This window comes from Hoplias malabaricus, chromosome 5, assembly GCF_029633855.1.
Source record: "Hoplias malabaricus isolate fHopMal1 chromosome 5, fHopMal1.hap1, whole genome shotgun sequence".
Taxonomy (NCBI): Eukaryota; Metazoa; Chordata; class Actinopteri; order Characiformes; family Erythrinidae; genus Hoplias; species Hoplias malabaricus.
The window spans coordinates 43,775,786-43,803,085 of NC_089804.1; the positions used below are offsets into that span (position 1 = coordinate 43,775,786).

At 39.8% G+C, this 27,300-nt stretch overlaps 1 protein-coding gene across 1 annotated transcript; it reads left to right on the forward strand.

Annotated features, from left to right (window-relative positions):
- Window positions 1-702: 702 nt before the first annotated feature.
- Window positions 703-5,452, forward strand: kcng1 (potassium voltage-gated channel, subfamily G, member 1). Its single transcript, XM_066673046.1, has 2 exons — window positions 703-1,489; window positions 3,972-5,452. The coding sequence occupies exons 1-2, from the start codon at window positions 716-718 to the stop codon at window positions 4,755-4,757; spliced, it is 1,560 nt and encodes a 519-aa protein (XP_066529143.1). The 5' UTR covers window positions 703-715; the 3' UTR covers window positions 4,758-5,452.
- Window positions 5,453-27,300: the final 21,848 nt, after the last annotated feature.

Here is a 27,300-nt window from a genome sequence, read left to right on the forward strand (position 1 = left end):
GTGCAAATATATAAGGTCTTGCAACACATGGTCTCAGAAGACAAGGAGAACAGTTCCAACATGATGAGTTTTATATTTCTATGATCCACATTGAAGAAGTTTCATACCAATATTAACAATATAAAATTGATACTGAGCTACAATGAAAGAAGCTATTCTCATGTTTGTTTCACAAAAATATTGTATACAAATTTCCACGAGATTAATTTTCTCATAAATGTATGACAGGCATTTGGATTATGAACATTATCAGTTTTTTTCCTAATATTTTTTACATAATAAGAAAGCCTTTGACCAGACCATTTTGGTCAATGTGTTGTTTCACAAATATGTTTTTGTTGTTGGTGAAGTGCATAAACATATCAATGCACAGGAGTGTGTTGTCTCTGAGACAGATTTGTTCACATTAAAGACAGATACAGGCCACTTGTTTTACAAATCTAGTCAGAGGAAAAAATTAAATTTATGAATGAATCTGTTAATGTCAATGTGTTTTCCCAAAACCATCCAAATCTGCACTGCTGGGTAGAGCCCCCAAGGCAGACAGCCCAGGCACCCCTTGCCTCAATATAGTTCTGTCTACTTTTCATTTTCCTCCTTACAGCATCCATTCTGACTGTGTTCCCTTTCTTTGTTTTACAGATAAGGGGCCAACAAGCGAGTGCCGGCCTCCAAGCATGTGAGCCGCTGTGAGGCGGAGCTGGCTGGGTGAAAGATGACTTTGCTGGCTGGGGATGGGTCAGACTATGACTACAGTGCCCTAAGCTGTGCATCAGATACTTCCCTGAACCCGCCTCCTGTCCAGGAACGTGAATCCCTTAAGGGTGTCTACTACAAGAGGGCCCAACATCTTTGCTCAACTGATACCACAGATACTGCAGCTCGTCCGGTTGACGGCCAGCGGCTACACGTCATCATCAATGTGGGCGGCTTACGGTACCAGTTTCCCTGGACTACACTGGAGGACTTCCCCCTGTCTCGTCTTGGTCAGCTACGGCTCTGTAGCAGTTTTGATGAGATCATGAGAATATGTGATGACTATGACGTCACACGAAACGAGTTCTTCTTCGACCGCAGCCCTTGCGCCTTCCAAACCATTCTCACCTTCTTGCGAGCTGGGAAGCTACGTTCATTGAGGGAGATGTGTGCTCTCTCCTTCCGAGAGGAACTACTCTACTGGGGTGTCCCGGAAGAAAGCCTGGAATGGTGCTGCCAGAGACGTTTATTACAACGAGTCGAGGAGTGTGATGAACTGGAGAGGGCGGCCGAAGAAGTAGAAGAAGACGAGGATGATGACGACAGTGAAAGTGGCATGGCACGCCAGTCTAAACTAGGCAGATGTATGGGCAAATTGAGGGACATGGTGGAGAAGCCACACTCAGGCCTGCCTGGCAAAATTTTCGCCTGCCTCTCTGTGCTTTTTGTCACCATCACAGCCATCAACCTATCCATAAGTACTATGCCTGCTATGAGGGAAGAGGAGGAAGATGTGAGTGGTCACATGCTTTGTTCTACACTGTACACTGGAATTAATTGTTCCCAGCCATAATGCATATACTGAATGATTACTGGATTAGGAACATCTGCCTTGTATCTACATTCATAGTCCATTTTATCAGCTGCACTGACCATACAGTTACAAATACAAACTGCAGTCCGCCTGTTTATCTACATACTTTCAAATCTTCATTTAATCCTGCTCTTCAATGGTCAGGACCCCAAAGTGTAGGTATGATTAGGTAGAGGATTTTTCTCAGTGCGGCAGTAACTTTTGTTCCCAGCCATAATGCATATACTGAATGATCACTCGATTAGGAACACTTACCTTGCATCTACACTCATGTCCCTTTTGTCAGATCCGCTACCATAAAGGAGCGTTTACAACGGACTACAATTACAGACTGTAGTCCACCTGTTTCACTGCCAACATTCTTTAATTTATATTGCTCTTCAGTGAGCTGTTATGATTTATATGGGGGATCATTCTTAGCACAGCAGTGTCACTGACAGGGTGTTAGTCTGTGTTGTGTTGGTATGAATGGATTAGATACAGCAGCGCTGAATTTTTAAAAACAATGTTCACTCACTTTATATTCAGAAGCTCAGCATCTTTTAAGGTGAAACGAAATATTTGAGGGGGGAAATAAAGGACTGTTGTGTGTAGGTCACTTAAGTCTTACTTTTCTGTAGGTTTTTACAGAACTTTTTACAGTCACTTTCGGTAATGCAGTTAGCCATCTCTCAAGACATTTTCTTCTTAAGTAATCTGAAACAGCAAATATAAGTCAATATAGCCCACCTATGAAGCAGAAATAGAATGTTTTTCAACATTTGGAGTTCTCTTCAGTGCCTAAAAAAAACTCCAGATGCCTCTGCCATGAGTAGAGAGTGGGAGAGAGAAAGCACACCTGACAGAGACACCTGTTTGTTTGCTTTTCACTCATTTACACACACTGGGGGCTTCATAACCCCATTAGACCAGTTTCGAACACGCAAACTGAAGAGCTGGCAAACAGTGAGGAAAAATCTTCTGAATTTTATAAAAAGTGTTTTTGATTACAATCATGGATGTTGTCCTTAAGTCAGTCTTTGAACATCTCTGGTCAGCCTGTGCCCACTAGTTAATAACTGTAGTTTGTATCATAACTCCATGATACAACTAAAAGGGCATGTAGGCAAATATGTAAGAAGTCCCAGGTAACCTTGAGACAAAGACTAGGAAGACTTAGAAAGAGTCCTTTTATCACTGCATATTTCCATCATCATCACCTCACAGATGGTGGAAAGTTTCACAGAGATGTGACTCTCTTGTTTATTATGTGTACAGTATAAGTTATGAATAAGAAGGGGCACAGGAGAACATTTTGTCTACACTGTTAATCCAATATTTGAAAACATTCAACAGAGTGTTCAATGCTTGTGTAATTTTGTACTTGACTTTCCACTGCAGTTCTGATAAAGGCATGAAATTTATGCATGACCCTCTCATTTGAGGACAACTTAAGCTATTTCCACTATTGTGGGTGTTTGTCACATAATACAGAGGGCTTTGTCTCTATAGGAAATCAAAGGTATTGCTGGAATATAGCAGCCTTGTTGAGCAGACTAGTCATAATGCAAGACAATGTGGTGAATGCATCATCTGAAACCAAGCTCAAGATGAGCAAGATGGTCTGTTTTGGCCTGAAGGTACATAATAACAATATCAGTCTCACCTTTTGAAACGGTGTTAGAATTTCAATATGCTTGCTCACTGTTAACATTTGCAAAGCAAAAAACAGCACATATGCAGCTGCTGAAATAAATCAACACATTTACCAACACTTGCCAGATAAGCAGGATCTTGGGTGGTGGCAGTCTGCAATGTGCAGTAGCATTTAAAATGAACAAAGAAGGAAGGTGAGCTTGGTGAAGGACCCTGTGGGAGGATAGTTAGCACCAGATGAAAAGAACATTTCATGAATTTGAAATTAGCACGGAAGATTCAGGTGCTTTGTGGTAATGTACTCGCATTTGGTATGTGCTGCTTCCCTCTACTGGTCTGTGGCGTGCGCTGCAAGTTTGCAAACTGTCAAGTATCTCTTTGATACAACTTTTATACACATAGATCTGTGGGTCTGAAGCCACTAAACAACAATGTGGACACGGTACCAGTCCATCATAGGGCATCACTTACCCAGTAACTTACACCTGTGTACAATTTCACACACCCAGTCATTCACACTGTGGAGCTGTGTGGCAGTGACAGTATTTTTCTGAAGTTTTAAAGGTAATGTTAATAATGATGAAGTAGTGGTAAACACTGTTTTTTATCACACCCACTTTAAACAATCCTTTGCCTCAAAACCTGAGGCTGAAATTTGAAAGACTTGTGGAATCCCCTGTAGTACCTTTGCCATTTAAAATGTTCTCAGTATGCAGTTTTATATAATACTAACTAACATACTAACCAATCTATTTGTGTTTCATAGGGTAATTGCTCCCAGATGTGCTACAATATCTTCATCGTGGAGACGGTGTGTGTGGCCTGGTTCTCCTTAGAGTTCACCCTTCGTTTCATACAGGACCGTAGCAAGCTGGCCTTCCTCCGGCGCCCACTCAACCTCATAGATGTTGTGGCCATCCTGCCCTACTACATCACCCTTGTAGTAGATAGCACATCTACAGAGGAAAAGCGCCTGGGCTCAAGTAACACTTACCTGGACAAAGTGGGCCTGGTGTTGCGTGTCCTCCGTGCCCTTCGTATCCTATATGTGATGCGGCTGGCGAGGCATTCGCTCGGCCTTCAGACTCTGGGTCTAACTGCTCGCAGATGCACACGTGAGTTTGGCCTGCTGCTGCTCTTCCTTTGCGTAGCCATTGCACTTTTCTCTCCACTTCTGTATCTAATAGAGAATGAAGTGGCTGCCACACAAGAATTCAGCAGCATCCCTGCCACTTACTGGTGGGCGGTCATCACCATGACAACTGTAGGTTATGGTGACATGGTGCCACGAAGCATTCCTGGCCAGGTGGTGGCACTCAGCAGCATACTCAGTGGCATCTTACTCATGGCCTTCCCTGTTACATCCATCTTTCACACTTTCTCACGTTCGTATGTTGAGCTGAAGCAGGAGCAGCAGCGACTGCTGCAGCGGCAGACTCACTTCCTGCTGCGCAGCCGAATGGCTGGCCTTGGCAGCAACATGTCACTGGAGAGCGATGTCCTATTTCCTAGAGCCTCGTCTGATCTGAGAGACACGGCTGACTTAGATTAGAAATACTATGGATGTGGTCAGCTATGAATATGCACTGTTATATTTCTGAGAGCATCAGGACCTGAAGATCAGCTGAAGTCCCTACCAGCAGAGGGCGCAAGAGCAACTACAGCATTTTCTATAAAAGCTATCTAGTTAGAGAACTTTTGCTACTCGACATGAGGTTGGGTAGCAACTTGTCACTTGTGAACATCCTCCTCCTCCTCCTCCTCAGTGCCTCATCTGATCCCAGAGACCCTGATGACAGAAGTGAAAGTACTGTGGACTTATTTACCAGTTTAAGAGGTAATTTACCAGTTTAAATCAAGTCATCTCTTTCGAGACTTGACTCATAAAGAAATTATTAAAGTTTGCTCAGTCGTTTCATCGCAACCATTCAATGAAGAACTCATTGACCATAATGCATGTTCTATACAACAGAACTTGGGCACTTGGTTTCTCCTTTCTACCCCTTGCATTTTCCACTGATGATGAGAAAGGGAGTCCCGTTTTGATAACTGATCAAACTAAACATTTCAAAAGGGGTTACATCAGTAGGACAGCGTTCATTCAAAAAGACATTTTTGAATGAGGATGACTTAGATGCATGAGCCATATTTGAGCACTACACACATCACATTAAGTACATTTCAAGACCTGGATTATCAAATTGCCACAGCTCCCAATGCCTTTAATGATATTTTAAATGTCTCTTGTGTCAGTAATTACATGTTGCCACATCCTTTAAAATGTTTCCTTATTTGCTGTGTATGTACAATAAATTGTTTTTTACTTTTTCTTTTTTATTTTTGCTGTGGTCCATATAAATTAGTTAATTATTAGAAATAGCACAAAAAACTACAATTGTGCAGGTGGGCGTAGGGGTCACTGCTGACTCCAAATAAGCCATAAATTCATTTTTGAACTCTGTGCAAAAGCACTGTTTTTCAAAATAAAAGCCACTGTCTGATGACATAAGTGTGCATGAAACATTACAATGCAGTGTGAGTGCAGGGGAATGGGGCGGGGGAATATGGAGAGAGATTAGTCTCAAAATACTTAACAAATGCGTTAATCCACAAATTAAACAAAAATCACAAATATGTTTCACTGTTCACAAATGAACACATCCCAATCTGCAATTTGTACAAATACAGTTACATTCATAAACACATGTTTTTGTTTTTATAGATATATCACAGTTTTATGCGAAAATAAATACATGCGTTTAAATTTACATTGCAAATATTTGTAAAGTCGAAGCCTCGAATAATTTTTTTTTTTTGTAACATGTTGAATCTGTGTTTGTGGATCGAGTCACTCACGTATTTTCCGTGACGTGCATTTGTAGATTCACTCTCGCGGGCTTTTGGATTTTGAAACTTTCCATTTCACCCGGTCCAGCGACGGAGTTTTAGGGCCACGGCGTTGGAAAAAAAACAAGATTCGGAGATTAAAGTCAGAATTCTGAGAATATTCTCAGAATAATTCTGAGAAAAACTGAGCCACTGAACAAAAGTGCATTGCCCCGATTCTTGCTGGTACGTGTTTATGAAGGTAATTTCTCACTGTAGACCTCTGTTTGTTGGTTATTTTTGATATTGTACGTTTTCTGCTGGCCAGTGTCTTGCTCAGGAAGAGGCTTCGGGCTTAACATGCCAGTATTTCATCGTTTGAGTGAAGAGCCACTGAACAAAAGTGCATTGCTCCCGATGCTTACTGCTGGTGTGTGTTTATTATGGCGCTTATTTTTGTGCCACAATTCTAAACGCGGATATTTTGAGCGAGCAAGAGGGTATTTTGCACACGCGCGGATATTTTGAGTGAGCAAGGAGGTTTCTTGAACGCACACTATAATCTACACCTCTTGCTCTCCTGTCATGCGCGCGCGATATCTCTGACCCGCCCGCTCACTTTACACTTAGTCATTACAAACTGCCTCAGTTTCAGCCAATCAAAAATGCCAAAATGTAATTTCTGATTGGATGGCTTGACCGCCAAGTGGGCGGGACATACAGACCGGAGACCAGTAAATACTGGGTCACCGGTTATAGGTTATGGTTATGGGAAAATCTGAAAATGTCCTCCGAACGGCAACAGACCAGTGCACCACAGCCAGTAATGTTATTTTATATTCATTGAATTGGCCACATGGTAGAGTTTTTATCTGTTTTTTTTTACTTAATTATATTTATCTAGTTTTACTGAGTAAGCAACGTAGCTGATGTGCTGAAAATAATGTACATAGTATACAATAGTGCTAGTAATGACTGTAGATGGTACTGCAACTACTGTAGAAACTTCTTCATTAGTAATTCCAGACAGCGAGCATATATCGGTCCACTGGTATAAAAATGCTGGCACACCACTGAGTGTAGACCACTGCTGGTCCTCCATTGGACCACCCAGATCACTGTCCTGTACAGGATATAACTCATTTATAATATCCTCAAACAGATTTTACATTCACAGAGACTTTTATTCTGGAAAACACACTAATACAAATATTACCAACAACTATGAGAGATATAATAAGTATAAGCCTGATATAAAATGATTAAATGATAAAAATGTTGACACCGTGCTGGTTTAAAATTATTTACTAATCTTATTTATAAACAATAACAAAAGAACCTAATGAAGGAGAAAATGTAAATTGGACTGTGAATGGAAAAGTGCTAAAATGTGGCTTTTTGTCTAAAATTCTGTTTAATCACAAGTGGTCCACCTAGAATGACTAATGTAGTAAAATATCCGTGCAAAAACCTTCTTGCTCGCTCGAAATATCTGCGCGCGTGCAGAAATGTGGCACAAAAATAACGCCATAGTTTATGAAGGTGATTTCTCACTGTAAACGGCTGTTTGTTGGTTATTTGTAGATTTTGTATGTTATAAGTAAGCTGTTCGTCGAGTTGTGCCTCAGAAAGAGGCTTCGAGAGTGCTGTGTCATGTTGGACTAACCGCTGGTTAACACAGGCAAATATTCTATGGTTTCAATCGTGAACTTAATTATATAAATGACTATAACGTTGCTCAAAATGGTGGACTATGGGCGTAAACCACTTCACACCTGAGTTTCTGTAGCATTAGCTAAAACATATGTGCTTTATTTTAGCACATAACCTTCCTAAGAGATAGTGTAGTCTCAGAAGAAGCAATTCTATTCATGCAAGAACAAAAGGTAAAAAGGTAGTATTGTTCTATTATATTTGATAATTTATTAGATTTTTAGATAAACTGTATACAAACAAATACAGTTACTGACTGTAGCCCATTTGCTCCTGCTCAGTTTCCTTGCCACACTCTACCCCATCCATATATGATCATGACCATCATAGGACAATATGACTACATGAAAACTGATGGATTGATATTTGGGGCCTCTCAGCTTAGCAGTGACTGATGTTATACCATGGTGCCTGGTAAATTCAGTCAGAACCAATGGGCTAGAGTATGTAATTATAAACCTACAAAATATGTCAGATGTATCTGATCCAATGGCCCATACAAGAAACACTCTTGCAGAGATGTCACAATGCAAATTCAACATTTAAAGAAACACTATATAATGTTTTATACCTTAAAACTAACTTCAAAATCATTGTGATGCTCCATTGAGCTGTAACAGGAAGAATAGAGACTCTGTTGCTACTCTGAGCTCAACACTGAAGAAACTGCACTATGTAACATTTGAAGAACTGTTGAACAGCATTCCTTATCCCACCCAATTCTTAATTATCCTATTATTAATCGGATAAAAAGGAAGACAAGCCAAATTTGGTTTCCTGTCTGTTACTAGCATATTCAGGATACCATCAGTGAGAACAGCTGCTTGCTGTGGTGTACAGATCTTCTTCAAAACATAGTCAGCATTGCTGGGCTGTTTTTATCTGAGGTGAGAGCGAAAGTGTAGATATGAACATACATCTTTTTAAGTTAATAACTACTGATCTAAAATGCAGGCAAATTGAAATTGGTTTCAAAAAAGATATTGAGTGATGCTGCCACATGCTGAGAATAAAAGGGAAACACATATGATCAGATATTGTTAAGATATTTAAGATTTTAGAGAACTAATGTTGTAATTGTATAAGGAACACACAACCTAGCATTATTAAAAATTAGCGTTTACATGAAGAATTAACCCAACCGTTACATTAATATTATTTTATCAATATTTAACACAGTGTATGTAAATGTAATATACATTTATAATGTAATATACACTTGGCTGTGATACTCAAACACTAACACACAATGCCAGTAAGAAAAGACCTTGAAAAAGGCTTTAAATATATTATTTTAAAAAATGTTTTTTTTTAAACTCTGAATGTAACAGTCGCCACATTTAAGGTGGAAAGTAAAACTCGCTAAATACAAGAGTGATATAAATTTACAAAAAATGTTTAACTACTCTAGCAGGCAAATAGAACTTGTCGCTAACGTTAGCTTGACTTAAACTACGGTTTGTTTTGGAACTGCTGGTCGAGCTGACACATTTAAGGTGGAAGAGAAAACTCAGGGGCATGCTAAGGCTTGTTTGCTAAACGCGAGTGTAATATCAATGTACTAAGAAAAACAAATGTTGTTTAACTACTCTAGCAGGCTCTAGTAACATTGGGTGAGAGAAAAAGTAGAATGAACTTACTATACTTAATCTCTTTCACACATAGGTCCAACAGGCTTCCTTTTCAGATGCTCATGCAGTGATGTTGTGCTGCCGTGCCTTGCGAGATCAGATGTGCACATTTTGCACCTAATGCTGTTCCTTGAAAGCGTTAATGTAAAGTGTTCCCATACTTTTGATGACATGGGTCGTACTTTTTTCTCTCTGATTGTGCTAACATTATCCTCTGCTGTGACCGCCTCTGCCATTTTTTAAACCCTTCTTCCAGAGTTCGTCACATGTAACAACTTCACCTATGTGTATAATAACTTAGATCCAACTAATCGATTATTAAATTAGTTGCAAACTATTTTAACAATCGATTTAATCGATTAGTTGTTGCAGCCCTACTGTAAATATGAATTACACGAGGGGAGCCCCAGGAGCAAAAAAGAAAAACAACATACCTAGTGTTCCTATTTGGGAAGCACTTTATACATATGTAAGAAAATATATAGGCAGCATTTTTTCTAATGCAATAGTAGTAGATAAATAAACATTCATTTATATTACAGAACTGTATTTGCATATACGCACTCCTTTACTGTCTTTATATAAAAAGTTATTATAGTGCTTATTGCTGTCTCATATTCTGATTTGGAGAAAAGGATTTTTCTGACATGTAAAAGTGGCCTGACTTGTAAGCCTGATCAGAAAGCAGTCTATCAACACATTCATATTTTGAGAACATTTTGTCTTAAAACATTCATTATTACACATATTATTACACAGTCATTATTAAACACGTGCATATGGATAATATATTGTTAAAGTCAACATACTTAAGTGCAATTTGCAGTTATTTACATATGAATTATCTTAGCATTAGGGCAATGTGACAGTAAAATTAAGTGAAATTTTTTAACTGTGGTTTAAATGACAACATATATGATGTTATGATGATAGCATTGTATTAAGCATTAAAAGATATACATATATGTTTTACACTATAGACATCACTACAATTAAATAATATTTTTCTGTGATTTTGATGTACACACAGTTAACATTTTATTTCTTAACTCTCTAACAGATAGACAGAGATGTAATAATGCTAATGGAGGATGCTGTCACGCCTACATCTCAGGACTCCAATTCCCAGAATGCACCCGTCAGTCACATGACTACCCACCGGTCTCCCTCGCCAGAATTCTAATTACACACACCGGTTTGTCTCCCTATTTAAACCCATTTCAGTGAACTGTTCTCTGCCGAGTATTGCTTTGGTTCACCCCAGTATACAACGCGTTTGCTTGTAATCTGTCTGACGATTTCTTGTTGCCTACTTCCTGCTTGTTTTCCCGGTTTACGTCTCCTACCTTGTCCCTTTTGGTACTGTTTGTATTCTTTGGTTTTTGAACTCTGCCTGTTTTTTGACTACGGTTTTTGCCCATCCTCTGAGGTACTGTTTGCTCCTGTTTTTGAACTTTGCCTGCCTTGTGATTACTCTTTTGGATAACGTCATTAAAAGAACTATTTACTGTGTTCCGCGACTGTCAGCTTTCTGTTCTGTCCTGACAGATGCAGACCTGGCCAAGTACCTTCCCTCATATGGAGACAGGCTTGCTCTCTGTAATTTTTGCAGGAGACAGACACCCTCTTCTAAACGAAAGCAAGGTCTTTTTGAAAAACTGAGGGAGAAACTTAAACTTAGAAAGGAAAACACAATGATGATGAGGAGCCAGAAACGTCAAAAGAAACAAGACACAAATCAAGACTGAAAAAAAGCATTATTGAAATAGGATGGATTCACTGTGAATATAAAATCTCAAAACAGTTACGAGCAAAGTAAGGTGGGGGGACAAGAAAAGTTGCAATTAATATCCAAGCAGGCTTTAATGAGATACTGAAAGAAGGGAGGGCCTTATTTTTTCCAGAAGAATTATCTAACAAAGGCCTTGAATCACACTTCGACTTTGATGTTTGGGACTTCAAACAAAATCCTCTTCCAAATGTTTTCACTGTTGAAACAATATATAACACTGTCAAACTCTCTACATTGCGTTTCTACATAGCAACTCAGTCTAAAACTGTGATGAATGAAGAGTCTGACGATCCTGACCAAGCTACAGATTTCATACAGCCTGATTCACTGATGAATAGCAACTGGTCGGTACCTGAAAGCACAGCTGAGGATGATGTGCAGCAAGTTTCGAGAGGTGGGTCTCACGATTCACTTCCAGAGGTGTTAATTGTTTCTGAACCGATCAGAGACACACTCAGTGAATATGCAGAATACACAGACTTTCACTGCCAACACTGATCATGTTGCAAGCAGTGAACCCATTACTTTGTCTGGAGAACTAGAATACGCTTTTGAGAAAACAGTTTCACATGCCATTCTCTCTGGATCTCTCTGACCCAGAAATAACATTTGTTAGACAAGAAATGGCTACCAATGTCTCACTCAGTGACACACTGATTTATCAGCCTGATGAGTTACCTCAAAGCCCTTCAAGTACTCTTAGAACAACCTTGAAAGTGCCTTTTCTCAGGCATGATTTCACTACTGAGAAATGGAAGGCAGTTGGCCGAATCCTACTTAAAGGATTTCAAGATTTCAGTTACTTAACAATCAAGCTGGCCCCTCCTTTTCGGAGGAGGTTTTATTTTAGGCTGTGTGCAGTGATCTGAAGGAACACTTCCTACATTTTGTCAGCTGCCAAGAGCATGATGTCCTGCATCAAGCTTTTAAAGTACTTTGCTTCTGTGGAAGTTGATGACCAGTTTTGAATGCAGGAGGAGTGTCACTGCTGTTAATCTACCAGGAATTCTTGAGGAGATATCTCACAAGGAGCTTATGCAAAAAACAATGTCTGTCATTGATTGCTGGAGGGAGACAGTACAGCTACAGATGCCTCTTAGTCACAGTAATCTGACCAAAATGTACTGTGACCTAAAACCCATGGCAAAAAATGTGTCAGGAATGTTAACATTTCCAAAAGAGATAACATCAAAGCAAGAAGAGGTTGCCACGCACTTGAAAAGGTACATCAGAGAGCTTGATGAAGAAAAGCTTGGAAGATTTTTGCGATTCTGCACAGGTTCTGATTTAGTTGTGTCAGATGTCATTGATGTGGAGTTCATTGTTCAGACCCGTTTCACAAGGAGGCCTATTGGGCATACATGTGGGATGCTCATACAGCTCTCTGAAAACTATGATCATTTTCCTGACTTCCGCACTGAGTTTAAAGCAGTTCTAGAGAGTAATATCTGGGAAATGGACATTGTGTAAAAATGAAATATTATGTCAATACTTCAAAGGTGTATGTTTTGCCTTGATGCAGTGTTAAAACCCAGTAAGAAAAATTGAGAACAATTTTGAAGATGGATTTTTTTTCCAGACTATTTGCATTTCTTATATAAGAGCTTGTATAAGCTTTGTAATTTTTTTTTTTTTTTTAATTCCTGAATTTTGTATTAAACATTTTTCATAAAATTTTATGTCTTACCTAAAACAGACAGAAATAAATTAATGGCTGTAAATGTGTATTTTAATTGGTTTCAAAGAATGCATGAATTGTCAGCACAAAAAATATTTTACTTTAAGTGTTTATAATACAAACTGTCCATAACTCCAGTCTTTGTGGCCCACTGGCCTGCACATTTCGCACAATCTTGACCCTGTTCATTAGAAAGTTATGAGATTCTTCATGGTGTGGGTCAGGTGTTTTGGGGCAGGGTGTAGAGAATATGCACAGCCAGGACTGGTGTTGAGAAGCATTACATATTCTGTTGTATTTCATTTCTAAGGAGTGTATAAAGTTCTGCTGCTTGGTATGCATCTACAGGAACATCCCAGCCATTTTCATCTATGAGAAGAGCACAGAGCTTTCATGGCATTTTTTTTATCACATGGGTACTGGCACTTTGGAGTATACTCCTCTCTGCAAACATCTACCTCTTCTGGAGGAAAAACTTTGAGCTTGTCTTTCCCTGCACCATAAATATGCGGCATGCAAAACATTAGAATTGGTCGTCCTGTGGGCATTCCTTGACCAGGCCTTTGTCTAATTTGGTGAGAGTTCCATGTTCTCACAACTTCGTCTAGTTCCTCCTGCATAAAAAAAAATAATACCGCAAGACTTTACAGTGGGGACAGAGAGATTTATAATGAAGTGGCCAGTAGTACACAATACTGCAAAAATAATGCTGTGCCTAATATACTCATGCTAGCGTTATTTCAACAATGATCTGCTGTCCTCTTTTGTCCCATCACACTAGTGTGGCATAGCGGCTCCTGTGCTGGTACACACTGCAGAACGGCTCCTGTGTCTAGAAGATTGTTTACTAAAAATATACCTTTAGCTCAGGTGGGAAAACCAAACTATGCAGAGCAGTATTGGGGTATTAAAAAAGGTTTTCTCAGTTTAGACAGATAATTTAAGCCTAACATTCGAATGAAAATACACATAACCAGACACAAAATTTAAATCACTAAATGTGTGTAACAACCGTAGTGTTGCTGCCACACAGCTCCAGGGATCTGGGGTAGGGTGTTTGAGTCCCGCTCTGGGTGATGCCCTCTAAAGATATTAATGTAGATTAATATTGTTTTCCATCGCCTGCTATTTTTGCTGTAATATTTTGTAATTTAGCTTCCAAACATATTTTCTCTGATTTAGGCAATTCCAATAAAATAAAAAATCACAACACTAACACACAAACACATCTCCAAAATTTAATCAAGGTAAAGTATCTGTGTGCTTTTAATCTTATATGATGTGCCCTTGAGCAAGGCACCGAACCCACAACTGCGATGGCTGCCCAACACACTCTGGGTGTGTGATCACAGCCCCAAGTGTACTAGTGTGTGTGTGTGTGTGTGTTGACTGGCACAGACTGACTGGTTAAATGCAGAAGACATATTTCGTTGTAATTTGTACAATAATTGCACATTATCATTATTATTTTACCTTTCTAACTTTCCAATACTACATACAAAGTTCATTCTAAAGAATATTAAAATGTAATTTGGCGGTACCATACCTGAATGATGTTGAGGAAGCAGAACTGCATCAAATTTTTGTCCAAAATGTCACCTGAAAAATGTCCATCATCCTTGAGTGTCTGAAAGATGTCCATCCAGAATTGCACGCTTTGTTTGCGCAGGATACCCCACCACGATTAAATGCGTGGGTTTGCCGTGCTGCATCCATAAACAAAACTTTTCTCACCCGCGTAATGATCCAAGTGATTCCAGCACAGGAACACCTGCATTTCCCGCACATGACCATTTTCCGTACCTGGGTATGCGCTCAGGACAGCCTCCAAAGCGTGTTACTGTGGATGAAGTAGCCCGCAATTACTTTGGGGTCGTCGTTTGTATTGTACGCTTCCATCCACATGACATGACGACTAAATCCGTCAATGCAACCATTGACTGTGATACCATATGGCTTTAGTTTATCGTACGAGTCCATATGCCTTAACGCATTGGAGCCTAAAATAAACACTATTAGTGTTAAATTAACACTGTTGGTGTAATAATTTAACACTGGAGAATTTGCTGTATATATGAAAGTATAACTTCACCATATCCTCAATGTTCCTCATTTTCACTCCAGATCGTTGTGTCTGCTCACGTTATTCTCTGAATTATTCCGAAAATACTATCAGAATTCTGACTTCTTACGCGGTGGCCCTAAAACTCCATCATAAGATCCAAATACAAATGCAACAAATGTGGCCAGCAGGCGAACAAGCCACCGCTAGGCGGCACTGTTGTTTTTGGACGTGGGGGCCAACTTAAATGGAGAAGAATTCGCGCAACATTTAATGTGGAAGTTCGACCAAAATGCCGCCCAAGCTACTGAATCCAGACAGTTAGGAGCAGGGAATCACTGGGGAACACTTTTGAAGGTGCCCTGAATTTAACGACGTTAAAATCCAGTGGAACCTCCCTAATTTCGCTGCAGACGGGTTGTCAAATATAATACTTTAAAATCATTCCGTATTTGGACACTAAACGCGGTGTTGCTTATTGGACTGATACGGGGCGCAATGTGTTTGTATTTTTGCGATTGGACTGTTAAAACGGGTGATTTGTTTCAGACAGACAGATGCTCTCCCTCAGCCGGAGGGAGGGACAGATACCCCACGACTCCGAAACAGAATATGCGCTTCTCATTGGTCATCACTTTTATTTAGCCAATCAGCAGCCAGAGTTAGCTGTCTATCATTTACTGCAGCAGCCAATGGAGTCATAGTCCCGCCTACAGGGGGTTGTTTAGCTGCAGCCCTCAGCGCAACTGGTCAGTCCTGAGACACTGGGGGAAACAACAGTACCCCCTAGCGGTGGCTTGTTCGCCTGCTGGCCACATTTGTGGATCAGGCTGCTGTGTGTGGATCCGGTGAAATGCTAAAGGAAAGTCTCAAAACCCGCGAGAGGAAATGAACAAATGCACGTCACGGAAAACACGTGATGACGTAAAAAACACATGATCAAGTGACTTGATCCACAAACACAGATTCAACAATTTACAAATAAATTTTAAATTCGAGACTACGACTTTACAAATATATTGAATGTAAATTTAAACGAATGTATTTATTTTCGCATAAAACTGATATATCTGAAAACCAAACACATGTATTTATGAATGTAACTGTATTTGTACAAAATGCAGACTGTGAGACACAGAGTGTGTTGTGATCATTTGTGAACAGTGAAACGTTTTGTGACTTTTGTTTAATCTGTGGATTAACATTTATGCATTTGTAAAGTATTTTGAGACTAAACTCCATACCTAAGAATGTAAACATGGGATATTGTAAACTTCAGATGTTGTTCTATTTCTTACATTCATTCATTCATTATCTGTAACCGCTTATCCAGTTCAACAAAGACGCGGATGACCTGGAATCATTGGGCGCAAGGCAGGAATACACCCTGGAGGGGGCGCCAGTCCTTCACAGGGCAACACACACACTTTTGAGTCGCCAATCCACCTACCAAAAGTAGGGAGGAAACCCACGCGGACACAGGGAGAACACACAACTCCTCACAAGCGGGAAACGAACCTCCAGGCCCCTGGAGTGTGTGACTGCGACACTACCTGCTGCGCCACCGTGCCGCTCTATTTCTTACATGAAGTGCAGAATTTAGAGTTGACCTGCATTTATGTATCAACACAAACACTAGAGGGCAGTACAGTATCATTATTGCTTTAGTACTGCTTAGGTAGTAGTATCTTTGTAGCATGTTGTGAAGACTGCAACACTCCAGCATTTTTTAATGTAATGTTTATGTACTGAATGTGTAGCAGGTGATTAATTGTCATTAATAAGTACAGTATATACCTTTGTACTTAGGAAAGGTCAGAAAACCAAAAATTATTTTGGTGCTGTTGTCTATGGAAACTGATCTTCTGCTATAGATGTGGGGGATAGAGATTGGGAGAGTAGTAGTCATGCTGGAATATTTTCCGAATTCAGAATGCTGCTGTAATATGAACAGGAGAGTTACATACTCAGTATGGCCTGCTGAGTTCTAGTTACCAGAGTGAAATCACCAGACACTGACCCATCTTCATTGTATTAATAATTATAAGGTATGCAACCTCATGTCAATATTTTATAACTATAAATTCAACTTTTACATAATTAAACCAGGAGTGGCAAAATTATTGCTCATGAGCCACATGCAGCTCTTTTCTTGTACAAGTGTGGCCTTCAATTTATAATAATATTTGGCTTTATTAATAAATGTTGGTTCTGTGTACATTGGGGCCATTCAGTTTTCATTTTGAAATGGGAGAATGGGACACAACCTGTTTCTGATTTTTAATCAGAAATTTGCAAGGAAATAAAATTCAAATGCTCTGTCTGACGACTCAATTCATGTTCACTTTCACCTTTTCTCACTGCATTCTCTGTACATTCTACTTTGTTTCTCAAAGTAGAACCACACTCTAAAATCATTTTACACATGGCAAAAAGAAGCCCTTGCAGTATCTGCCGCTGTGCTGCACGATTCTGGGAAAGAACGAGGGACTTCCTGAAGAAGTGTGAGCAGTGGTATAAAATGGCATGTGTCAACACTATCTTGGAAAACACTTTCCCTATCCTACCCAATCCATTGTTATTTTCTGAGTTTGTTTTTAAAGCTGTCCCTCTGAGCAGTGTCTCTGTTCACAGCAAGAGCAGCTGTAAAACATCAAAGTAAACAGAGAAGAAAAGTATTCAACTCCCAAAAATTAGACTCTGCGCATCTGGAATTGAAGCTCCTTGATTTGTCGTGGTTTGCAATTGTCATAAGAAGTTGTGGTTGCTGTAGTATTGGTATTTGTGTGCACACATATATATGTAAATACAGAGCTTGTGGCTTCTGGTTGTAATGTTATTTTCTGGCTCTTTTTGTCTAATATTGGCCACTTCTGCCATAGATATGAAAGTGAATGACCAATTTGCATCAACATTTGTAAGAAAGTGGTAAAATTACATCACTGAAAATAAGCTTATCACACTGAATGATATGGATATACTACTGTATTGATTAGAAGCATTGTGATATTTCCCCTTTCATGGTCCTTACTTTTTTCCTCTTATTTCACACTTAAACTAATTTACCCCTGAGTGTTGGAATGAAAAAGGCCTAAAACTATGGCGATATTTTTATGCCACAATTCTGCACTTGTGCACAGATATTTCGAGCAAGCAAGAAGGTTTTGCACGGATATTTTACTACATTAGAGTTATAGCCGACAGAATTATGAATAGCTAACTTAGCTGCAGTATTAAGCCATTAAGTTATTTAGATTTTAGCATTACACAATCAAGTAGCCATGTATGTTGATAACTACCTATCTAGATAGCATTTGCAGTATATTCTATCACTGATAACAAGGAGACGGCGGACCACTGTTGTCCCACTGAGGTCAAAGTTGGAGGTCCACTAGTGTTTTACACAGCATTTTCTGGGCGGACCACTGGTGATTAAACAGAATTTTAGACAAAATGCTATTTGTTATTCTTTATAAATCCATCCATCCATCCATTATCTGTAACCGCTTATCCAATTTAGGGTCGCGGGGGGTCCAGAGCCTACCTGGAATCATTGGGCGCAAGGTGGGAATACACCCTGGAGGGGACGCCAGTCCTTCACAGGGCAACACAGACACACACACGTTCACTCACACCTACGGACACTTTCGAGTCCCCAATCCACCTGCAACGTGTGTTTTTGGACTGTGGGAGGAAACCGGAGCACCCGGAGGAAACCCACGCGGACACGGGGAGAACACACCAACTCCTCACAGACAGTCACCCAGAGCAGGAATTGAACCCACAACCTCCAGGCCCCTGGAGCTGTGTGACTGCGACACTACCTGCTGCACCACCGTGCTGCCCCTTCTTTATAAATAAGATTAGTAAATAATTTTAATCAGCAGTGTCAGCATTTTTATCATTTAATCATTTTGTATCAGGCTTATACTCATTATTATATCTTTAATAATAGTTGTTGGTAATATTTGTATTAGTGTGTTTTCCAGAATAAAAGTCTCTGTGAATGTAAAATCTGTTTGAGGGGATTATAAATGAGTTATATCCTGTACAGGACAGCAATCTGAGTGGTCCGACAGTGGTGTGACAGCCTTTTTATGCCAGTGGACCGATATATGCTCACTGTCTGGGATTACTAATAAAGAAGTTTCTACAGTAGTTGCAGTACCATTTACAGTTGTTGCTAGCACTATTTAATACTATGTCAGAGGCGATTGCTCTAAGACTGCAAGGGAAGCTCAGCTTCCCTTAAAATGTCAAAAAATAAGTGATCAAATATATACTGTTGTGTGTACGTCATTGAATAAATGTGCACTACAACGCGCTCAACTTTTGTTCAAATTCAGCTTCTTATCACTGGTAAAGACGCGGCTTTCCTCTCAATCATTCCCTTCACGGTGATTTAAACAGTGAGGACGCTGAGCGTCCACAGAGTTCAATTGCGAAGCAGCGAAGTGCAGCGAAACGAGATGAGTGATTGGATAAATGCTGGGCTTTGTCCCGCCCCTCGAACGCTCAGCGTCTATGGGGCAGTGGGCTGGCCTCGGCTGGCCCGGACGCTCAGCTTCTGCACGATGATTGGATGATCTGTCTGAGGCTGAATCCCTTTTTGATTGACAGCGAAATGAGCGAATCAGCGATCCTTTGGTGTAGAGATCCGTGGGAGCATTACATTTTCATTCTGTTCTGAGTTGAACCAGACTTTCTTAAACCTCTTAGCGGCATTTTCTTTGTTAAAAATGACTAGCGATAAATCGAGCTTCTATTTCTGGTGGAGTTTTTTGTAGCTGTTGTGTTTGGAGACTGACTTCTATCTCTCTTTCTGACTCCTATCGCAGTTTCTGTCCAGCGGGTGCTGCTGAGCCCCTCCACCGTCACAAAGCACTCACAGGCAGACACACTTCACATGGGCCAAGGCCGTTTAAGCAGCCTACCTCTGCTGGCCATTGAGAGGACACTAGTCAAGTCCCTGGAAAAGACGGCTTGTTGGTACGACAGGGTCAGAGATAATTTTCTTGAAAAGGAACGGAGGGTAGAATTTACGTATAAATAAACCGACACATTTTACGATGTAGGCCGAAATTGAGATTCCCCTCCTTGACAGACCAGCATCTGCCACTGTACTTATTATTTTCAGCACATCAGCTACGTTACTTACTCAGTAAAACTAGATAAATACAATTCATTCATTCATTATCTGTAACCGCTTATCCAATTCAGGGTCGCGGTGGGTCCAGAGCCTACCTGGAATCATTGGGCGCAAGGCAGGAATAAACCTTGGAGGGTGTGCCAGTCCTTCACAGGGCAACAGACACACACTCACACACATTCACTCACACCTACGGACACGTTTGAGTCGCCAATCCACTTACCAACGTGTGTTTTTGGACTGTGGGAGGAAACCGGAGCACATGGAGGAAACCCACGCGGACACAGGGAGAACACACCAACTCCTCACAGACAGTCACCTGGAGCGGGAATCGAACCCACAACCTCCAGGTCCCTGGAGCTGTGTGACTGCGACACTACCTGCTGCACCACCGTGCTGGCACCGTGCACCGATAAATACAATTAAGGCAAAAAAAAAAAAAACAGATAAAAACTCTACCATGTGGCCAATTCAATTAATATAAAATAACATTACTGGCTGTGGTGCACTGGTCTGTTGCCGTACAGAGGACATTTTCAAAATTCCTCTTAGCCATAACCTGTAACCGGTGTCCCACTATTTACTGGTCTCCGGCCTGTATGTCCCGCCCACTTGGCGGTCAAGCTATCCAATCAGAAATGACCGTTGTCATTTGTCATTTTTGATTGGCTGAAACTGAGGCACTTTGTAATGACTGTAAGTGTAAAGCGAGCACGTCTCATAAAAGCAGAAGTCTCATAAAAGCTCTGGAAATTGAAAGTGCTTGTTGTGCATGCAGGACCACTCACAGTGGCATGCAGACTGGGAAGATAATGATCATCTAGGTGATCAGATGTGTGCAGATGGAATAAGCTAGAAAAGAGCTGAGAATGGAGGAACACACTCCCATAATGACTGCAAACTCCACCATCCCCCTGCTGACATTTCCATCCCTCGTTCTGTCAATAATATAAAAGAGATTTCATCATGGATCTAAAAGGCATTGAATAACTAATATTTGAATGACTGGCAAAATCATGACTCGTGAAAACTTGAGTATAGAATATAAAACATATTATTTCATCTAATAGTACTCATGATCAACAAAACACAAACATTGTGAATTAGATAATACTTTTATTTTAAGATAGTAATGTAGTAAATATGACATTGGAGTGTCCTATTTATGGCAGCAGGTGGCCCAGTTACCTTAAATTCTTAATAATTTTTATCCAAAGCAACACTGTAACAGTCTGTCCTTGCTGACCCATGAGAGGACTGTGTGTCCTCCAGCAGTTGCTCTAGATTACATGTCTCTATCAGAAGGGTTAGCAAAAGAAAAAGACTCACTGGGTGTCTAAAGGTTTGTGGACACCGGCTCATCCAAAGGTTCTTCTGTAATCAGTATTATCCATCAGGGCTGTCACTACAGATGAATGATCAGGGGCACTAAGCTTTAACCAAGGGGGTCTGGGGTAATTGTGGCATCAGTGGCATTTCAATCTGGTGAATTAAAGATTGTAACAGGCATTCAATTAATGTTTTTTCTTTATTTTTTATCTCGAAATGTCAGGAAATTCACTACACCTTCTTGTGTGCATAGGGTTGACAACTTTCTGAAATCGAAATAAAGAATGCAGAGGCCAGTGCTTTTCGATTGTAGTTAATCAGATAAAACTTTTTTGTTGAGAGACATTTATTAAGCCATCTGCCATCAGGACTCAGTGCCTGTCAGTAGCCTTTTTGAAAGCAAAGCAGAATCTGTCCATGTATTTTACAAATACTGTATTACCAGTTTAAAATAATTGTATTATTTTAAGTTGTTCATTAATTACAATAAAATCTGAAGGGAAAGAATCTTATTGATCTAACAGTCTAAAATACAGTCTCATCCTCAATACATTATCATATGCCCCATCAAAATGTCATAGAATTTATGGTTTAATCTCCAGGACATCATCATCATCATCATCATCTTCTTTTCCGCTTCTCCAGGACACAATGCTAACATTATTTTTATGTAAAAGCAGAGCTGTAGTTCCCAGTTTTTGAGCACTGACCTGCTGCTCTCAGCATGGCTGCAAAACAACCTGTTGTAGGAGGGACTGTGACTTCATTGGTGGAAGAACTGAATGATGGACAGGTAACTCTGGCTGTTGATTGGATAAATAAAGGTCACGACCATTGAAAAGCACATTCTCTTCTTAGGTGCAGTGGAGAATATGTCCCTCGCTCTAACGACATTCATTTTATCCATAGAGAGTCCTTTCCACATTACTGCATGGACAGACTCTGCTCTTATAAATGTTGAAACATTGCTGTGTTGATATGAGAACATTAATGACGTTTATACCCCTCTTTCCGATGCTTAGCACTGAGCATATTGATCGTTTTCCATTCTCTTGGGCAATGTTTACCATGTAACATTTACAGAACACCAGGGCCTTACTCAGAATGTCTAAAATAATTCAGTGATTTTGCTGCAAACCTAGCTGTGTGCAATGATAAAGTTATAATTGTAAGAGATTTCAATATCCATTTTGAGAAGGCAGATGACTCACTAAAAAGGCATTTACTTCAATCCTAGACTCAATTGGTATTACTCAAAATGTAACAGGGCCTACTCACTACTGTAGTCACACTTTAGACTTAGTTTTGATACTAGGTCTTAACATTGACAAAATTAATACCTTACCGCATACCTCAGCAATCTCCGACCTTTAGCTAATTTCATATGAACTAAGTCTTAGCCATATTATATATGTACGTCCCCTCACTATTCTACAAGGCGTATAATAAAATCATCTACCAATTTATAGAACTTTCAACCCCAGTTCCCACTCCATCAGACCCAATGGAGCTAGATGTACTAACTGACAGCTTAGAAAATACCTGTCGATCTACTTTAGAAAATGTAGCACCACTTAAAGGAAAAAGTATGAGACAGAAAAAGCTCGCCCCATGGTATAATGATAAAACCCGTACCTTAAAACAAACATCACGGAAACTAGAGCGGAAATGTCGATCAACCGAGCTGTAGGTGTTCCACTCTGCCTGGAAGGACAGCCTTATAGAGTATAGAAATGCTCTCACAGAAGCTCGCTCAGCATATCTGGCCTCGCTGATCTCCAATAATAAACATAATCCTAGAGTACTGTTTAGTGTGCTTTCCAGAACTACAAAAACATCAAGCAGTTTCTGAACAATTAATATCAGCAACTCTCACCAGTAAAGACTTTATGTACTTTTTTAATAATAAAATTGAGAATATTAGACAACAAACCCAGCCCACAGTATTAAGTCTGACTTGGCTGCCACCCGATGTAACTGTTATAAAACATAATGTAATTGTTAAAGAAAGACCTCCGCAAACTATACAGCTTACACACTTGATGCAATTCCCACAAAATTACTCGAAGAAGTACTGCCAGCTATTATCAATCCTCTTTTAACTACAGTAAACTCATCCCTTAGCCTGGGCCATGTACCCAAAGCCTTTTTCCTTGCCACTGTCGCCCTTGGCTTGCTCTCCTGGGGCTTTTTACATATTTACATTTCATGTCAAAACTTTTTCTTACTGGAATTCTGTGAAGCTGAAGCATTCACAAGTATGAAATGTACAAATTGCAATTTGCTATGCACAATCAAAGCATTTAACATTCAATGAGGCATTAGTGAGTCACCTCAACCATCAATAAGCACTGTCCACCTGGATGATATGACAACAGTACATTCACAACACATCAGATATCAGGAAGAGTGGAGACTACAGGGAAATACTGAGCCAGTTTGTTTTAAGAAGGAGATGAATATGTGGCCAAAAGTGGCCACAGTGGTAGATTTAGCAGGACATTACAGGGTAACATCCTGACTCTTTGAGAGAAAGCATCAGGATCTTTTTCTAAGGGAAAGCCTCAAGACATTTGTTGTATGTCTCATTCATTTGTTCCGTGAATTGTCCCTGTCACTGCACTCAGGTATTGTGGTCTGTGTTGATCCCAGGAACAGAAGCCCCTGTTGGCCCAGCATGAATACTGACCAGGCCCAAACTGTCTTAGCTTCAATGGAATTGCAAGGTTTAGGGTTCATATGCTATGGCTGATTGGTGAGTAAATCGCACAATATGAAAATGTTGGAAATGTACTGTATTCTAACCATGAAAACTATTAAAGAATTATTAAACAAGATTTTATTACACTTTTAATTATTGTTAAATTATTATAAACACATATGTTAGTGATTAATGTAGGCACTTCATTGGAGCTAAATTGTTGCTTTATTTTGATTAGGTGTTCCAGTTTTGCCTCTAATTTGTAATCATTTGTTTTAAGAATGCAAGTTAAAAATAAAACACATTATGATGTTTTCAAATAGGATTCACCTTTACAGTTCTCCTCTAGCAAGGTCTGTGCTTGGTCTGTGTTGGCCTAATACTCTCAGTCAAATTATAGGAGTTCATACTATCTGTGGTCAGCACCCTCCATTGGCAAAGACCTGGAACTGATAGCCAGTAATAGAGATCAATGACCACTTTGGTCCTGTTGCTATTCTTGCCTTATACTGCAAAGACCCTCTTTGAAGTGCACATTTCTATGACATATCTAAAGGTTGAACAGGGTCATAAGCACTCAATGTTTGGGTTCATTAAGCCCTGTATCTACTGGCCAGTTCTTAGGATATATGTCAATTAATTTCACATTTTGAAGGGTCACTTACTAGCTCTATGCAGCATTCAAACAGGATCACAAAGATGGGAAAATCCTTAAGAATGAGAACCAGAGTGAAATGTGTTATTTATAGCTGCCTAACCAACAAATATATTTAGATGTACAAACCGGATTCCAAAAAAGTTGGGACACTAAACAAATTGTGAATAAAAACTGAATGCAATGATGTGGGGATGGCAAATGTCAATATTTTATTCGTAATAGAACATAGATGACAGATCAAATGTTTAATCTGAGTAAATGTAACATTTTAAAGGAAAAATATGTTGATTCAAAATTTCACAGTGTCAACAAATTCCAAAAAAGTTGGGACAAGTAGCAGTAAGTGGCTGGAAAAAGGAAATTGAGCATATAACAAATAGCTGGAAGACCAGTTAACACTAATTAGGTCAATTGACAACATGACTGGGTATAAAAAGAGCTTCTCAGATTGTCTGTCTCTCTGAAGCCAAGATGGTAAGAGGATCACCAATTCCACCATTGTTGTGCAGAAAGATAGTGCAGCAATACCAGAATGGTGTTACCCAGCGTAAAATAGCAAAGACTTTTAGGTTATCATCATCAACCGTGCATAACATCATCAAAAGATTCAGAGAATCTGGGACAATTGCTGTGCGTAAGGGTCAAGGCCGCAAAACTCTACTGGATGCTCGTGATCTCCGGGCCCTTAAACGCCACTGCACCTCAAACAGGAATGCAACTGTCAAGGAAATAACACAATGGGCTCAGGAATACTTCCAGAAAGCATTGTCAGTGAACACAATCCACCGTGCCATCCGCCGTTGCCAGCTGAAACTCTACAGTGCAAAGAGGAAGCCATTTCTAAGCAAGCTCCACAAGCTCAGACGTTTGCACTGGGCCAGGGCTCTTTTAAAATGGAGTGTGGCAAAATGGAAGACTGTTCTGTGGTCAGATGAGTCACGATTTGAAGTTCTTTATGGAACACTGGAACGCCATGTCATCCGGACCAGAGAGGACAAGGATAACCCAAGTTGTTATCAACACTCCGTTCAGAAGCCTGCATCACTGATGGTATGGGGTTGCATAAGTGCTTGTGGCATGGCCAGCTTGCATGTCTGGAGAGGCACCTCTAATGCAGAGAACTATGTTCAGGTTGTAGAACAACATATGCTCCCATCTAGACGTCATCTCTTTCAGGGAAGACCCAGCATTTTTCAACAAGATAATGCCAGACCACATTCTGCAGCAATCACAACATCATGGCTACGTAGGTGAAGGATCCGGGTACTGATGAGTGTTGTAAGAAGAAGGGGGGATGCCACACAGTGGTAAAAAATGGCCTTGTCCCTTGTCGCTTTTTTGGGATTTGTTGACGCCATGAAATTTTGAAACAACATATTTTTCCCTTAAAATGATACATTCTCTCAGTTTAAACATTTGGTCTGTGATTTGTGTTCTATTCTGAATAAAATATTAGATGTTGGCACCTCCACATCATTGCATTCAGTTTTTATTCACAATTTGTTTAGTGTCCCAACTTTTTTGGAATCCGATTTGTATGTAAGAGTACATTAAACTTTCATAAATCATGCTTTGCATAGTTATATTCCATCCAAATGCTCATGTATATACTCGGCACCCTCAAGGTTTCCACATTGTTGACATCACAAAGCGTGAACACTTAGGAGGACCATATATGGCAGGGGTCAGCAACCCGCGGCTCTTTGATCCCTCTGATGCGGCTCAGCTTTTTGAAAATAATTACTGAGTATTTAATTAAAATGTATTTTATTTTGGTTCGTTCATTTTCAAAATGTAATTCTATGAAGATTATGGTGATCTTATAACATCTAAAATATTTTCATATTTAATATTATAATATTTTTTTCGCTCTTAATACACGTCACAACTTCCAATATGCGACACCCACCAGTGTGCGGCTTCTTGAACTTTTTGACAGCTGACAGCACAGCGCCAGTAAAATAATGACGGCACGCAGAGAGAGGACAGCATTTTTGTTTGCTGCCAGTGGATAGTTTAAGTTTGTTGTTTTTTTTTTCCATTACTACAAGGACTCAAATAGACATTGAGTATTTTACTTAACTGTCAACACAAGGTTTTTTTTTCGGAGTTAATTTTTTATTTTTTTTTTCATTACTACAAGTACTCAAATAGACATTGAGTATTTTACTTAACCGTCAACACAACGTCTTTTTTCGGATTTAAAAATATTTTGTTGCATGCAGAAATGTTATTTCATTTTCTCTGCAGTCGTTCATTGATTTTATAAATGTAACACAGTATAGTTTGTTTATACATAGCACAAAAGACCCTGTTATAAGCAGTGTTATTTCATTTAAAATTTCAAAAGGGTTTTGTGGCTCCCAGTGTTTTCTTTACTGTGTGAAACAGGTCCAAATGGCTCTTTGAGTGGTAAAGGTTACCGACCCCTGATATAGGGCCTAGGGAGTCATTTGTATCTGAGTGTTACTAGATCTCAGTCAGTGACCTAAGTGCCCAAGCCTGAAAACTGACTCATTTGAACGGACCCTTCCGACAAAGCCAATTGCTCCAGCA